This window comes from Camellia sinensis, chromosome 15 (assembly GCF_055761805.1).
Source record: "Camellia sinensis isolate YWXY chromosome 15, ASM5576180v1, whole genome shotgun sequence".
NCBI classification, from domain to species: Eukaryota; Viridiplantae; Streptophyta; class Magnoliopsida; order Ericales; family Theaceae; genus Camellia; species Camellia sinensis.
In genome coordinates, this window is record NC_138975.1 from 112,232,373 (window position 1) to 112,248,893 (window position 16,521).

The following is a 16,521-nucleotide window of genomic DNA, read 5'->3' on the forward strand; positions in this document are numbered from 1 at the left end:
CATAATGATTCCAATGCCTAATTGTCCACGAAGTAGTACGGCCCGTTGTTTGATTGTTTCTAACCTCATCTCTCAACATATTTATTAATTTCGATTCAATTCTGGGCGTCCACATTTTGGTGTTCTCATTGTCATCGGAATTATTTTCATCCATCTATAAATATACAAATTATATTTAAACTAGTTTGGGATGAATATACAAGCAGAACATAGTATTTTAAAGAACACTGCGATGGATATACAACAATAACAGTGCAAAATGATTTGAAGGAGAACACAGATAAAGGAAAAAGAACAGATTATTTTATTTCAAGGAAAAAAGTACGTAACAGATTAATTGAATTTAAATAGCAGAAATATAATCACAAAAAAAAAACATTCAGATAGCAGAAATATAACCACAAATAAAAAAAAAATCGACTTTTATAAACCCAAAACCAACTTTTTTTCCTGTGTCCCAAACGACCCCTTGCAAGTAGTCATGGGAAAAACATTTTTTTGTTTTATCAAAAAAAGTTTTGCATAAAAAAAATTTCGCTAAACCTTTTTTTTTTAATTCTACAAAATGTAATTTCAACCAATAGAAAGAAAATGAGGGTAAAGTATGGTATGAACTCGATCAAAACAAAAGTATGGTATGAACATTTTATTTATTTATTTCTATAAATTAAAATATGACTCAAAATAATAAAAAATTAAAATACATACATAAATATTCTAATCCGTTGAAAAATTATGAAAAAATATAATTAATTTTAACATAAGTATATTGACTTATCTTTTAATAAGATCAAAATAAAAAATATTTTAATGTAAAAAAGATAACATTATTATTATTTTTAATTCATATTCATATGAATGATAAATTATTAATAAAAAATGAAATGCTATAAAAATTAAAAACTTTACTATATTTTGTATAAATCTTATTTACCATATAAATAAATAAATATAGACATATATATGTCTAAATGGTAATGTAACAGTAGCTATCCCTGGTTTTAACCGTGTATGCCAGCGCTAGGGGTGTCTTTGCTCTCAAAGCCTCAAAATTCAGTTAACATTGGGGTGTCTTTGCTCTCAAAGCCTCAAAATTCAGTTAACATTGTGTTTAAATAGTAGGAAAGAAATCAATAATTTTTTTTTAATTAACAATCAGATAAAAAAAACAATTAGTATTGGTTGTTAACAATGTAAAAAAAAAAAATCTGAATTAAAAAAAACACAATGTTAACATTCAGTTAACAATGTTTACAAAAAAAATTCAGTTAACATTCAATGTTTAACAATGTGTTTAACATTGTGTTATACTGATTTGAATTCAAAACAAATCAGTATTGGTTGTTAATTGAAATTAAGGGAAAAAAAATAGTAAAAAAGCCGGTGGGTTCAAACAGTTCAGGGAGGACCGGTGGTTCAAACCATTCAGGAATGGAAAGTGGAAGACAAAACCGGAAGAGAGGTGGGAAGACCGGGTGGTCGACCGGCCGGATGACCCGGGGGACGACCGGCCGGGTGTCCCAGGCACTGCCACTATACCTTTGATAGAAGAAAGGTTCAAACCGTTCATAATTTCAAATAACAACCGATCTGAAATGGAAAATACGACATACCAAATTCTGATAAACCATTTACGAACTGATTTCAACTTCTCCAAAATCATTTATACATAACAGATGAATGATTTACACTATTCTTGAAGAACAAAAAGTTGAAACAGTTGATCGACTCGTTTGAAATCATTTTCAGATAACAGATGACAACCGATCTGAAATGGAAAATACGACATACCAAATTCTGATAAACTATTTATGAACTGATTTCAACTTCTCCAAAATCATTTATACACAACAGATGAATGATTTACACTATTCTTGAAGAACAAAAAGTTGAAACAGTTGATCGACTCGTTTGAAATCATTTTCAGATAACAGATGAAGGATGAAGGATTTATTTACCAGATTAGTGGGAGTTGAATAATTATCGCCGGTGATGGAATGTGTATACTGATTGAACGTGCCACTGTTTGCTCGTCGAATTCGACAATAAATTTGATAAATTTGACCTGAAAAAGAAAAAATTAGAATGAATTTCTCAAATAATTTCCCTATAACAAAATATGTAAATAATTTTGTGAGTAATTTCACCTCACAGTCGTCGTTGTTTGGTTGCCCGTAATAAGAATCGTCCGCAACGCACAAATCGTAAACTCAGTTGATTTGTGAAATATGATACGAGTACGAAGCGGGTTCGGTAGATTCATTATTTATAAAATGAGTCTGACTTCTGAAACTCTCTGAAACTCATCCGTAATGAATCTGAACACTGAGAAGCCGCCCGTGATAAATCTGAAGGACAGGTGTAGATGAGGTTCACGTGAAAGTTGGGAGATGATGAACAAGGCAGAAACGTTGAAAGGGAGATATTTGCTACCAAACAGATTTTCAAAATGTAATTTGAATTAACACGCGGAATCAATTTTTGAACATCGTATCCAAACGTCATACGCGAGCCCACATGTTGAAAATTGATTTCAGTTCACAACCAAACAGAGCCTTGGATTTTCTCTATGATATGCCCAGAGAAATTTGAAATTTTCTCTGTGATGTGTCCATAGAAATTCTTTGGATCGAATTTTCTCTGGATTGATGTTGAGAGACCTTAGACATTATGAAAATAATGAGTGTCCTTTATGCTATAAAATCTTAATACTAGGGACCTTAAAAAAAATCCCCATTAATAATTTATTATATTTATTAATATTATATATTATTAAATTGTATATATATTATAAATATTATATATGTTGAAGCGATCTGTTTCGGTTTAATTTGGAACATAATGTGTTTAAATTAATATTGAGGCCTCGTTTGGGAACCCTCCCGTTTAGCCAAGAAGTCAAACAGTTACTAAAAAAATCAAAAAGTCAACAACCCATACAAAAAAGTCAAAGATTCTCTTTTCTCTCTATTTTTTGCATATGTTTTGGTAAAAAGTCAAAAAGTCATCCCAAATATACTAATTTTTTTTAACTCATATTTTAGCCAAATAGTTAAAAAATTATTAAATTAACCTACTCCCAAATGAGGTCTGAATCAAAAATTAAAAAAACATACAAACCAATTCATAGTAAAAACAGACTCAACACGGTTGATTCGATCCAATTTAATCGTTTTGGTTAATGTTTTTAAATTTTTCTTGTATGTCTAAACTGAATAATTAAAGTGTGCAGTTTCCCAACTTCAAAGAAAGGAATCTATGTGAATTGATGGTCGGTATCTATGTGGATTGGTAGCCGGTGTGGGGTGGAGTAGGGATAGGGGTGTGGTGACAAATCTCAAAAAAAAAAAAAAAAAAAAAAAAAAAGAAAAAAAAGAAAAAGGATTGGGAAAAGTTTGAAAAGGATGAGAATTGAAAATTGGTGGGAATCTTTCACATTAAGGTTAAGTTTGGCATGATTGAAAAAAGATAAAAAGTCAAAAAGTCACTATCCTATTTAAATCACATCATTTTATTTAAGTCACATCACCTCTCTAACACATCACTTCAAACCCAATCCAAACCCAACCCATATTTCATAAAAAGTAAAAAAGTACACTTATTTAGTGTTCCCAAACTAGGCCTAAAGTAAGGGTACAGGTGAGAAATTATTCAGGAGTAATATTACATTCTATTTATAGATTAAAAATCTAACATAAAATTGATGAACCCCATAATTTAAATTAATAATATTCATTTAGAGCAACATATATTAAATAATTTCTCCCGTTAGGGTGGAGCGGATGTGGTGTGGAGTTATACGCCGTACCATATGTTAAACAATGGAAGCAGTGGGTTGGTTCAGTTGGGTAGCAAGTTGTAAAATTTTTAAACCGCTGTGAATTTAAACACCCAAATCGTCCAATCTAATACCACCGTTTTGGGAGGGGTGGGTTTGGGACAATATGGTGGGTATTTTGCACACCATCAATAAGAAATGTAAAATTATAACTACTCCAAAAACAGTGCAAACATGCTGCTGTTGCAATTCAACTTCCTTTATGTCAGATTAATGCTTAAATTTCCAAGTTATTCCCACGCGAGGCTCTTAAATTGTGTTTGGTTACTCTCTGTTTTGTTGGAAAATTTAGAGAGAGATTTAGAAAAAGAAAGAGAAAATGTGTGTGAAACTAGATGAAATATATGTATATTTTATTCACATTTAACCTACATTTTCAATTTTCTTTTTTAAATCCCTGCTCAAATCCTCAACCAAACACAACAAAAGGATTTGATGAGAAAACTAAAAAAGAAAAAGAAGATAGAAAGAAAATGATAAATAACTGATAAGATTTGAGTTACAAACCATATTTGGTTGAGTTGGGAAATAGCGGGAAAAAGAGCTTAAAGTGAACTAAAAACGCAGAAAGTGTGATTGTATTTCCCTCACTTTTTTTTTTCTCTCATGTGTTTTCCATTACAACCAATTAAAAAGTAACATTACATTTCATTTTTTCTTTTCATTATTTTTTATCAAATTTTCCAACCAAATACAATCTTAATTAATCAATTTTTAAGATAGTTTCTTTACACATATACATACATATACCCATGACAATATGACAACCAATTCTATGGTCGCATAAAGTCTGTGTGTTGGAGTGTTCACACTGTAAAATCCAATAAAAAATGCATAGCCCATACTAAAACCTCAGTTAGGGAATTAAAAAAGAGGCAAAAGGGTGGGAACCCAATTTCTGATCATAAAGTATTGTGTGTTCACACTACGTAAAAATTAAGAAAAAGGCATAGCCTAAAGGAAATTAAAAAGAGGCACAGCCCATGCACATAGAATTTGATCAAAACCCAATCCTATCCTATACAATAAACAAAAAGTCTTATCCTTATGACATATACAATAAACAAAGGCCTTATCCTTATGACATGTATTATTAATTTGATCAAAAAGGTACGGTGTGTTTGTGTTTTTGTGCTGCCCACAATATAAAACCCATGGAAACTGCATAGAAAATACCCAAAACCCATAATGGAGAGAGGGATTAGGGTTGTACACAGATTTCTGAACATAACAAAATAATAAAATAAAAGGTTCGGTTAGTAAAGGGTTGTTTGGGGTGTCCTAAATAAGTGTACTTTTTGTCTTTTTAGACTAAAAAGTTAAGGGAAAAAATATAAATGTTTGGGTTAACTTTTTGACTTTTCATGAAAATTGTGTAATAAAAAATTGTAAAAATTGGTTTGTAGAGAAAAATTAGAATTGGGAGTTGTGCAGTCATAATTGTTGACTTTTGGTGAATAGTGTTAACTTTTTAACTTTTTGAGTAACTTTTTTACTTTTTGACTTTTTTTACATACCCCAAACTTGGCCTAAGTGTTCCAGGGGCATAAAAAAAAAATATAAAAATATGAGTAATGATACAGGAAAAAAAAAATTTGTACAGAATTTTTGTACATAATGACGTGGCTCGATGCAAATTCATATTAAAACATAATATTCATAAAGACAATACTTATTTACTTAAATGATATTGTTGCGTTATTTTTGTATTGGTTTTTGTAAGAATTTTTACATTGATAGAATATCCCAAAACATGTAGAAGTCAATTTTTTTTATTTATTAATTTCATAAAAAGAATTTAAATTTTTTGATATTGTGTTTGGTGGAGAGATTTAGAAAATAATTTTTTTTTAAAAAAAAGAAAAAATAAATAAAATATAAATAAAATATACTTACATTTCACTTAATTTCATACATATATTTTTTTTCTTTTTAAATTTCTTTTCAAATCCCAACCAAACACAGTAGATTGTTTTCCAAAACACTTTATATAGGACCAAGCATTAAAGGACTTTGACTGTTTGGTTGATTAATAATGAGACTGAACTAAGAGAAATATGTGGGGGCCAATGTTTAGAGTTTGTCCCTTAGTTAATTCTTCCTAATCCTTTGTTTATTTGGAAGGATTACTAATTCTAAACAACCTGCACAAAATGAGTTAAATATATAGTGCTTGTTTGGCATGTGTTAAATTAAAATATATTATTTTAACATATTATTTTATTTAGGTTACAATTATCTTATTTGTATCACGTCATATCTTTACCACATCATTTTAAATTCAATTTATATTTTACGTTTTTTCGTAAAAAATTAAAAAATATATTAATCTAACACTTCCTAAACAATCCCATAATATGAAATAAATGTTTACATCTATTTTTTTTTCTTTCTAAAATTATAAAATATTAATTTATTAGTAAAATTAAAAATTATACTAAAAAGATCACCGACTTATCGCTATTTTATCAACTTAAACTCCTGCCCTTCCTTTCGCCCCAATTTAAGGCATGATTAGAAAATGGTGCCCATTCTGTGTTCTATTTCTTTTGCACATCTAAAATTTTCAAAACTACTATGCACCTGAGACAAGTTAGGTGGCGCCTGAGGTTGACTTTGATTGGTTAGAATAATAAGATCTACAACTCATGTCTTTTTTTTTTCTTTTTTTTTATGTGAGTGCTGCTCCGGACTCCCAGTAACGTGACACGTCTTCATTAGCTGAAAATAAAAAATAAAATAAAATAACTAGTTTTTTTTTAACCAATTACGAGCCTACACGCAGGCCCCCGCACCGCCACTGGAGTCCAAGGCATTTTCCTTTTTATATATATATAAATAATCAAACAATCTCATATATATATATATATAAATATTTAAAATACACATTTATAATTTGACAGAGCAAAAATTACACTACATATTTCGTAATATATTTTTTAAACAATACATAAAATTTTCAACTAAAATTATTGTATATTTAGTTACGTTATGTTTCAATATATCATGATAAAATTAATAAAATTGTTTTGTAACATATACTTTATAATATATTTTTTAAAAAATTTATATATAAATAATTTAATTAAATTTTATAAAACTATTATTAATATAAAAAATAACGTGTCCATCTCACCGTCAACTGCTCCCTTACTTCAATGACAAATAATATTTCTCTAATACGAGTAATATTATATTTTAATTGTAATAATTGGAAAGGAAGCAACACCTTGTTTGTTTTAGTTTTCTAAATTTAATTTTTTTAAAATTAAAATTTTTATTTTTTTTTTTAGTAAATATTTTTAAAATTTTAAATATATATATATATATATATATTATTTTTTAGACACACCTTACCTAAATGTACCTAAAAGTAAAATATTTATAAAAATAATATTTTAAAAAATCAATAAATGTACAAGAATACAAAAAGGTACTGAATTTTTATATTTTTGATATTTAGTAAATTTTTTTTAAAAAAAAAATCAACAAATATTATACTTTTTAAGTGTATTTATATTAGGTGTATCTAAAAAATATTTTTAAAAATTGCTTAAAATATTAAAAAAATTCAGTGAAAACAAAAAAAAATACAAAAAATAAAGAATTTAATTTTTTGAAAAGTGAACGTAGAAAATTGAAACCAAACAATCATTCTAATTTATGCACCCTAAAATATGTTTGTATTAGGCAATTTCACAAATGTCATAACTAAAAATAATAATTAATCATAATTAAACATTACATAAACACCAAAATAATAATAATAATAATAATAATAATAATAATAATAATAATAATATCCAAAATCATTATTAGTCACAAACTAACAGAAAATGCGTGTTTGGAGTTGCTTATTCTGTGATTTTTTTGTATACTTATATTTCTGTTTTTAATAAACATTTTTAAATATTTTTTTTTAAAAAAACTTTAAACTTCTATATTCAGCTTGAAGAGATGAATCAAAAAATTTAAAAATTTAACAAAAATTCCAAAAAATGTGAAAAGGAAAAAATGAACAAAAAAATGTACTATTTTTGTCTTATTTTTACTTTGAAAATTTTTTAAAGAATTTTTTCAAAATAATTATTTTTTAGATTCATCTACTAAAAATGGACCAGAAAAATAAAAATTTTTGGACATAATTTAAAGAAAAAAAAGTCATTAATAAAAAAATAAAAAAAGGGTTTTATAAGTGTCTCCAAACATCCTAAAATCATAACTAGTGTTATAATAAATCATAATCCAGGATCACATATGATGAGTCTTTCATGACTAGAAAGAAATAAATGAATAAAAGTGTAAATGATAAAAAAAATAAAAGAAAGTAAAAGAAAATATAGGAAATAGTATGAATTTGATTAGGATAAAAATTTTATAAAAAATAAGAACTCTAATTATAAATAATTATTTTTATAACAAATTTAGACTTTTTTATATTATACTATATTTTTTTACAAAAAATTAGAAATTTAGTTATTATATTATCATGAGTTGTTAAAAAAAAAAAATACTTTCTTAAAATTTTCACAACTTTCATACCACAAACTTAAATTTTTTTTTTTTTTCATTTATTTACTTTTTATCATTTTCATCCTAGTCAGTTGTACACAAAATTTTCCAAGAAAACAACATGAATGCACATGTGGCGCACTATCGCACAATTATTCTAGAAATTTTCTTGTAAATTTTCCCATCGAATTTACCAACCGTAAATGCCAATTGGTACGACTAGCATCTGGATTCTGATTTCTATATTGTCTCTTCTTTCCTTCAAATACCCAACAATCTCTACCCTCCAACTCCCGACTCTCCACCTTCATTTTTCTTCTATCTCTCTCTCTCCAAACTTTCCCCGAAAATCTTCAAATTTTCTCTCCCCACAATCCCCCTTTCAATTTCCCGAGAAAATTTCTAATGGGTAAGACCGGATTGTTTGACCTCGAGAAGCACTTCGCCTTCTACGGGGCTTATCACAAAAACCCGGTGAATGTCTTGATTCACATGTTGTTTGTGTGGCCAATCTTCTTCACTTCCCTTATGCTCTTCTACTTCACACCTCGCTTCTTTGATTGCCCATTTCAGTGCAGACTCGGATTGGTTCCCAATTTTGGGCTTTTGTTCACTTTGATATATGCTGTGTTCTATGTGTGTTTGGATCGGAAAGGTGGTTCTTTGGCTGCTATTCTCTGTTTGGCTTGTTGGGTCTCTGCTAGTCTTCTTGCAAAGCACCTTGAATTCTCTCTCGCATGGAAGGTGAATTGTTTGATTATCAGTTTTTTCATGGATATATTTGATGTTTTGTGTGTTTATTGACTCTTATGCATTCCTTTGATTCAGCTGGGTTTTTAATGAATTTAATTTTTTTTGGATTGCTAAGACATGTTTGGTATGGTTTTGATTTCTAAAAAATTGTTCTTGAATCTTTTAAAGATGTTTTCTCACAAAAAATTAAAACCATATTCAAGCAATGGGTGTGTTTGATTTTTTTTTTTAATTTTTATTGTTTTTGTTTCCAATCATTCCATAAATGAAAACATAGAAATCGCAACGATGACAAACAGGTCTATGTCTTTTTTGACTTGGAAATTAAAGCATGTGTTTGTTCATGAATCAAAGGGATGCTATGTGTTTGATATTGAGACCAAGTATTTTATCTTTGTTTTGAATTGCTTTACTGATTGTGCTCTTCTTGCAATGGTTTAACTTTTAATTTTTGGTTGGATTATGAGCTTCGAGTTGGGATGCCCTTGGAAACTGAATGATCCATTTTATTGTATATTATGTTAGCTGTTACAAATTGATATTTATTTAAAAGATTAAGTGAAATTGATAGGCAGAAAAGGATTAATGTTGCAGAACCCTCAGATCATTTTGTCCACAAAAAAGGAAAAAGAGAAAGAAAGAAATATGTCACAACATTACAGACAGATACATCTTGCTCTCCTCAGACCGCTTTAGCGTGAGTCTTGTGCGCTAGGTCACCCTTTTTAACTGTGTCACCAGTTTTCTAGCAGTTATGACACCTGAGTAATGTCGCTAGCTTCCATTTTGTGATGTTGTCATTCTGGTGTTCAAATGCCCTGTAAAATAAAATTTCATAGCAGTACTTTCAAGTTCCAGTAGAAGACCATGATTTTAAGCCCTCTCTGATGGAAATGTCAAAATCTTTTATCACACAATTAGCAATCAAAATAGAAAGAATAATTTCTCTTCCTCTTTAATGATCACTTGTTCTCTTTTACTACTTTTTGTTTTTTTCTATGTGGATTTTGTTTACAATTATCTATATATGTCAATTCAATTATTATTGTTTTGATAAAGGGTTGAAATATGAAGAGTTGTTAATGTTGCAAAATACAGATGTGCCCTATGCTAAAATGTTATGCAACTAGACACGGTTATCTCTTCCTTCTTGATGTAGGTTGCATTTTTTTTTATTTATTATTATTTCTTTGAACATTAGTTAGCCTTTTTAAGAACACGTATTATCGATATCATTGACTATACTTAATTCATGTTCTTTCCGATTTTTACCTTAATGACTGCTGTCGTTGTCTTACCTTTTAATGGTCTTGATTCAAATTGCTAATGCTGTTTGTCACTTTTTGGAAAAAGAAAATGCTAATGCGGTTTGTCCATTTCAATAGGGAACTGAACATGAAAATGGCACATAATTCACTTATATTAGAAGTTTTTGAGAAGTAATTCTACCTTATATCTGCTCTGTATGATTTTGCTTTAAAACTATGTGGATCTATAAATTTAATCAGGAGTAACATTAACCTACAGTAGAATAATGAAAAACTTTGATTTCTGGACAAACTACAATGTTTCCAAGGACCATAGCACATGGGAATTATGGTGATTAGTAGACTATATATATATTTTTGTTATGAGAATGCTTTGAGTCTATGCTATTTTGTGCTTTTCGAATGATGGCAGCTCTTGGAAAACCTGAGGCCACTAAAAATAGTTGACTATTATTATTATAAGGGATGAAAATCCTACAAGTAATGGATTGCAACTCTAGAAGATAGTCTAAGCTGCATCATGAGACCTTCATGGTTATTTTGGTTGATTGTGAAACCCGTCACAAAGAAAAATCACAAGGAAGCTGCTAATTGAATATGGAATTGGTGTATTGGAACTTGGGAGGCTTCTTACCAAAGTTAAGGTTCAAAAACAAGTTAATGAACATATGAGAAGAGTGTGAAGAAGGTCTTCCAATCTAATTTGTAAAGGGAATGTGGAACATGTTAGCCCAGTATGTCTTCGTTAACATGCCACAAACCATTGATTGAGTAAGAACGACTTTGCTGGAGGTTTCGGGCAAAACTCACTTCAGAAAGCCCATATGTTTTTTTTTTTTGGTTGCTTCGAGGTTCGAGCTGGTAGAATTTATTCTAATTCATTGTTCAAGTGTTTTATTTATTTATTGTTCCCTCCATTATGTGAACTGAATTCAGTGTTTTTTTCTCTTATTTAAAGTTAACCCCTTTATTTCAACTGCACATTCAGGTTGTTCTGGCGGCTCAGTTGTTCTGTTGGACAGGACAGTTCATAGGCCATGGCGTTTTTGAGGTAATTCATTCTATACTTTGGATCGCGTTATTTATTGCCTCTCTATAATGCCAGATAATATAGCTAGCTTGTTATTTTCTACAGAAACGAGCACCAGCTCTGCTGGACAACCTTGCTCAAGCCTTCCTGATGGCTCCTTATTTTGTATTCCTCGAAGTAAGTTTTCTCGTCAAACAAAATTCTCAAAATGAAAAAAATGGGTTCCAATGAGTTGAAGATTGAACTGTTTGTGCTGTCAATGTTGGTTTCAAATGGGTTCCAATGAGTTGAAGATTGAACTGTTTGTGCTGTCAATGTTGGTTTCTTGCAGGCTCTGTCGCACTTCGGCTATGAACCATATCCTGGATTTCATGCAAGTGTGAAAGCAAAGGTAGATGCTGAAATTGCGGAATGGAAGGAGAATAAAGCGAAGAAAATCTCCTAGTTCGATCTGGTTGTTGTTTAAGTGATCTTTAGTTTCTGTTAAGCTTTGTAACAAATTGAGAAAAGAAATCAGCTTGTATCTTGTCAGACTGTTTACACATTTGACAATTTGCGGTTGAATGTTGTTCTGACTTTTTCACCAGTGCTCATAAATCCATATTTGCTTGAGAAACTTGGCATTTTTTAGTGAATTTTTTTAGCTTTCTTACGAGATCAAAAAATTTAGAGGTGCTTATGTGTAGGTCCTAATAGGTGGACTTATTATTTAATAGATCCTATGAAAAAAATTTGTCATAAAAAAAGTTACTAATTGTAAGTTTTAGCAACAATTTGTAAAAATCATGACAAAAAAAAGTCATTAATTGTTAATTTTTAGCGACTTATGTAAAAAATTGTCATAAAAAAATTATTTTTAGCGACAATTTTATTCAGATTTATTTTCAATAAGACTTGATAGGAATTAAGTCTAACTATTAGAATCTATTGGTAGTTTATTCAAAAATTTAGGCATTGTTTGTCATAATTTAAAAAAGTAAAAAAGTTATTATCCTATTTAAGCCACATCATTTTATTTAAGTCACATCACTTCTCTATCATATCACTCTAAACTTAATCTATGTCTAACTTATATTTTATAAAAAGTCAAAAAATGCACTTATTTAGATCATCTCAAACTACCCCTTAATATGTTTGAAAATAATTTTTTCAATTGAATAGAAAAAAATTTTAAAAAAATGATTGGATGATGTGTAGGATGTGATTTTTTTGTTATTTTTGATTTTGATTTTATTTTATTTTATTTTTAAGGGCAAAGCCACTCCCAAGTGAGGCACAGGGCGTACATGGCCCGGAGGCCCGGCCATGATTATTAGGGTTTGGGATTACATTTTTAGGCCCATAGACAGGCTTGGAAAGAATAATTGAAGCCTAGCCCACCCACGACTTACATATATATATATATATATATATGAATGTTATTATTCAGGTTTAAAAATTAGACTCATTTTTCAAATTAAATGATGTATCATTTTATTAAAATATCTAAGTCAATTCTCTCTTTTTCATTTATTCTCTAGTCATCAACTAATTATTTTGTTGATATATCATTAGGCCTAGAAAGTCAACTTGTATATTATTTATATATATATATATATATAATTAATATTTGTATATATACATATATTATTTAAAGCGTTTTGTTCACCTGAGCCCTTAGAGCATCTCTCATAGTATTCCTATTTTCACTTTTTCCTTACTTTAAGTAATCAAATACAAAATAAGTCCCTTTAATAGGAAAAATTATCACATAAGTTCGTTCTATATCGTAGGTGGTATACCCTTGTAATTTTATTGGTTATATATATTTACTAATTTCTATTTTTTTTCCCATGTATTACATAAAACAACCACTATTATCTTGGGGGCACCCAGCCTAACTAGAATTCCTGAAAGATAGGATAATTCTTCCAGCAATAAGCTCCCTATTTAAGGGAGTAAACTTTTGGCTCCCTATATATATATATATATATTAAGGGAGGCTTCAATCACTTCTTATAATTTAAAAAATTATTCTCTCTCTAATTCCTCATCTTTTTCTCAAATGGTGGAGGATAGAGAATAAAGTTTGGAAAAGTATTTTTAATAAAAACTGATATAAAATAAAATATTTTTAAAATTTTTAAAATATATAGAGAAAAAATAGGGAGTGTTGTTGGATAGGATAGTTGAGAAAGTGGTTCTCTAAAATAGGAAAGACACTTTTTAATTAAAATTTGAAGAAAATTTAGGAAGAATTATTGGAGATGCTCTTAGGATGTGACAAAATTTTAAGACTTTTATATGTGCTTTGTATTTGTGGCATGGTAATTTGTAACCAGTAATGATACTGATAAATTTATCTATGTGATAAACGATTAAGACATTTTGATTTTTGTTTATGAATTTTGATTTATTTTTAATTTATTTGTGTGTGTTTGTATTGAAATATGATGTAAAAAGTGTAAATAGTTAAATTGTATTTGTTTAAAAATATTTTGCTGGAATATGTAACTGTTTGATAAATAAATTCAATCCACAAGACTGCCTCGTAATTGGCCCTTATTTTTATTGGTTAATGGGCTACATTCATAGCTTTGGAATTTCAATTCCTTACATGTGGGTTCAGGATTTTGAATTTTTAAGGAGGGTTTGAAAATTTAATTTAGACTTAGGAGTAGTTTAGAATGATTTAAATAAGTGTACTTGTTGACTTTTTATGAAATATGGATTCGGTATAAGTTGAGTTTGAAGTGATGTAGTAGAGAGGTGATATGATTTAAATAAGATTATGTGACTTAAATAGGATAGTGACTTTCTGACTTTTTGACATTTTTAAATTATGACAAATAAGGTCTTAATCACTGGGCCGGCTCAGGCTTGGGGTGATGTATCTCGTATTGTTATATAGGGCAAACTTGGCCCGAAACAGACAGCCCACCATACCTCTACCATATACATGAATATATCAGAAATCATTGTACTTTGATTTTTCGATCCAGTGTGGATAAAATTCAATCATCTGAATATACATCATGTGAATAAGAAGTTTATACAAAATTAAGCTGTATATGCAGTTCTTATCTCTCCAATCTCCGCCAAAGCATTGGTTGGCTCCGGCAACCTTGGATGAACGCCAAAGAGGCTATTACCGGGCTGAGGTTTCTGAACTCCCCTCTCCCTCATTGATTTTCTTACTGTAGCTGTGTCATCCCATTGACCCGCACTTGCATACATGTTTGCTAGAAGAACATAATCACTACTATGATCCGGTTCCAAATCCAAAAGATGCCTCCTCACCTGCTCCCCTAGTTCAACGTTACCATGCAACCGACAAGCAGCCAACAAAGTCCTCCAAACAATGGCATTGCATTCCATCGGCATGTCCCTTATCAACTGATAAGCCTCCTCAACTAACCCTGCTCGGCCCAAAACATCCACCATGCATCCATAATGCTTTATTGTTGGTTGGATATGGTAGTCTTTTCGCATACTATCGAAGTACCTTCTTCCCTCTTCAACCATTCCTCCATGGCCACAAGCACATAAAACTCCTAAGAAAGTAACATCATTTGGTCTCTCAAGCTTCTCTTCTAACATTTTTGAGAACAGTACCAATGCTTCATCTACATGACCGTGAATTGCTAACCCTAGAATCATCGAATTCCATGATACTATGTTCCTCTTAATCATGTTATTGAAAATATCATATGCTTCTTTAACTTCTCCACACTTGGCATACATGTCAATCAGGGCATTAGAGACCGAAACAATATCAACAAGGGTAGTGCGGCAAATAAACGAATGTACCCACCTCCCAAACTCCAACACACCTGAGGCAGAGCAAGCTGCCAGGGTCACAACCAATGTGGCCTCGTCTGGTTCTACGCCGCTTCTCAACATCCTCGAAAACAACTCAAGTGCTTTTCTATGGTTTCCACAATGGACATGGCAATCAATTATGGTGTTCCAAGCTACAAGTTCTGGTTTGGGTATTTCATCAAACAGTTGGTGGGCAATTTCAGTGATCCCCAACATGCCATACAAGTGAATGAGAGTGTTCCTCACAAACACATGGGTTTCAAGGCCATGTTTGAGAGTACAACAATGCATTTGCTTTCCCAACACAACTGATCCTAACTGTCCACTAACTTTAAGCAAGAAAGAGAGTGTGAAATTGTCTGCTTTCTCTCCCTTTTCTTGCATTTTCTTGAAGTAATCAAAAACTTTATACACTTGATTTGTCCTTCCAAACCCTCTAATCATTGTGTTCCAAAGAAACCCATCTGGGTTTTCAGTATTTTCAAAGACTGAAACTGCATAATCCATTGAACCGTGGTCCGAAACGGCGCAAAACACAATGATCTTGCCAACAAGATAGAGGTTTTGATCAAGGCCTGTGTGGACAAGGTGGGCATGAATTTGTTTGACATGTTTGATGGTGGAACATTGTTTGAAGAGAGAGAGGAGAGTTTGTTCCTTTGAAGTGTGATTGCCATTTGGGTTTGTAGTTTTGGTAGTTATGAATGAAGAAAAAGAAGAGATTCTGAGCTTTGAGAGAGGCAATGGAAAGAGGGATAATTTTGTTTTGGTATGGAAACAAAGTGAAACTGTTAGGGATGCTTTGAGGCAGTTACTATTGCCCATGCTAACTAACAGATGACTTAACAAATTCCAAGAAAGGCTCATGGATGATATATGGCCCCGATTAATGCTTGGACCCACAAAAAAAGGACCACTGAGAGAGGATTAATGAGGTAGTTCTCCTTTTAATGTGATAACTGTCCCTTATATTTTTCCTTTTATTTTTATTTTTTATATTTTTTAACTCATTAAAACTATCAATGAAGAGATTTTTTTAGTAATCTCTATCCTTCTTGATAGCCCACCCATTCAATAGCCCACCCATTCGATGGAATTGTCAGAGCAACTTCAAATTAAATACACTCCAAATAATAACCAGAGTAAATTACACTTACTTCTTCGAAGCTATACTTTAATTACAGATAATTTTTTTTTTAATTTTAAAAATTACAGACCTTTTTTATTTTTAAAAATAATAGTCAAATCTCCCTTTTGTTAGGAAAATTCTATTTCCACACACCTAATTAACTTAGAGCACATTTTTTCTCAATACACAC

General features: G+C 30.4%; 1 protein-coding gene and 1 pseudogene across 2 annotated transcripts; one reads left to right on the plus strand and one right to left on the minus strand.

Annotated features, from left to right (window-relative positions):
• Window positions 1–8,348: 8,348 nt before the first annotated feature.
• On the plus strand, window positions 8,349–12,017 carry LOC114258511 (2-hydroxy-palmitic acid dioxygenase MPO1). Its single transcript, XM_028198481.2, has 4 exons — window positions 8,349–9,094; window positions 11,360–11,422; window positions 11,507–11,578; window positions 11,733–12,017. Exons 1-4 carry the CDS (start codon window positions 8,756–8,758, stop codon window positions 11,844–11,846), a joined length of 588 nt encoding a protein of 195 aa, XP_028054282.1. The 5' UTR covers window positions 8,349–8,755; the 3' UTR covers window positions 11,847–12,017.
• Window positions 12,018–14,346: 2,329 nt separating this feature from the next.
• On the minus strand, window positions 14,347–16,096 carry LOC114258528 (pentatricopeptide repeat-containing protein At1g59720, chloroplastic/mitochondrial pseudogene; annotated as a pseudogene). The gene has a single exon (XR_014357330.1). The product of XR_014357330.1 is annotated as a pentatricopeptide repeat-containing protein At1g59720, chloroplastic/mitochondrial pseudogene (transcript).
• Window positions 16,097–16,521: the final 425 nt, after the last annotated feature.

Excerpts from the sequence above, each read along its gene's own strand:
- LOC114258511 (XM_028198481.2), top strand. The coding sequence starts at position 8,756 with ATGGGTAAGACCGGATTGTTTGACCTCGAGAAGCACTTCGCCTTCTAC. Across the intron at positions 9,095-11,359 it reads AATTCTCTCTCGCATGGAAG|GTTGTTCTGGCGGCTCAGTT; the intron begins GTGAATTGTTTG and ends CTGCACATTCAG. Across the intron at positions 11,579-11,732 it reads CTTATTTTGTATTCCTCGAA|GCTCTGTCGCACTTCGGCTA; the intron begins GTAAGTTTTCTC and ends GGTTTCTTGCAG.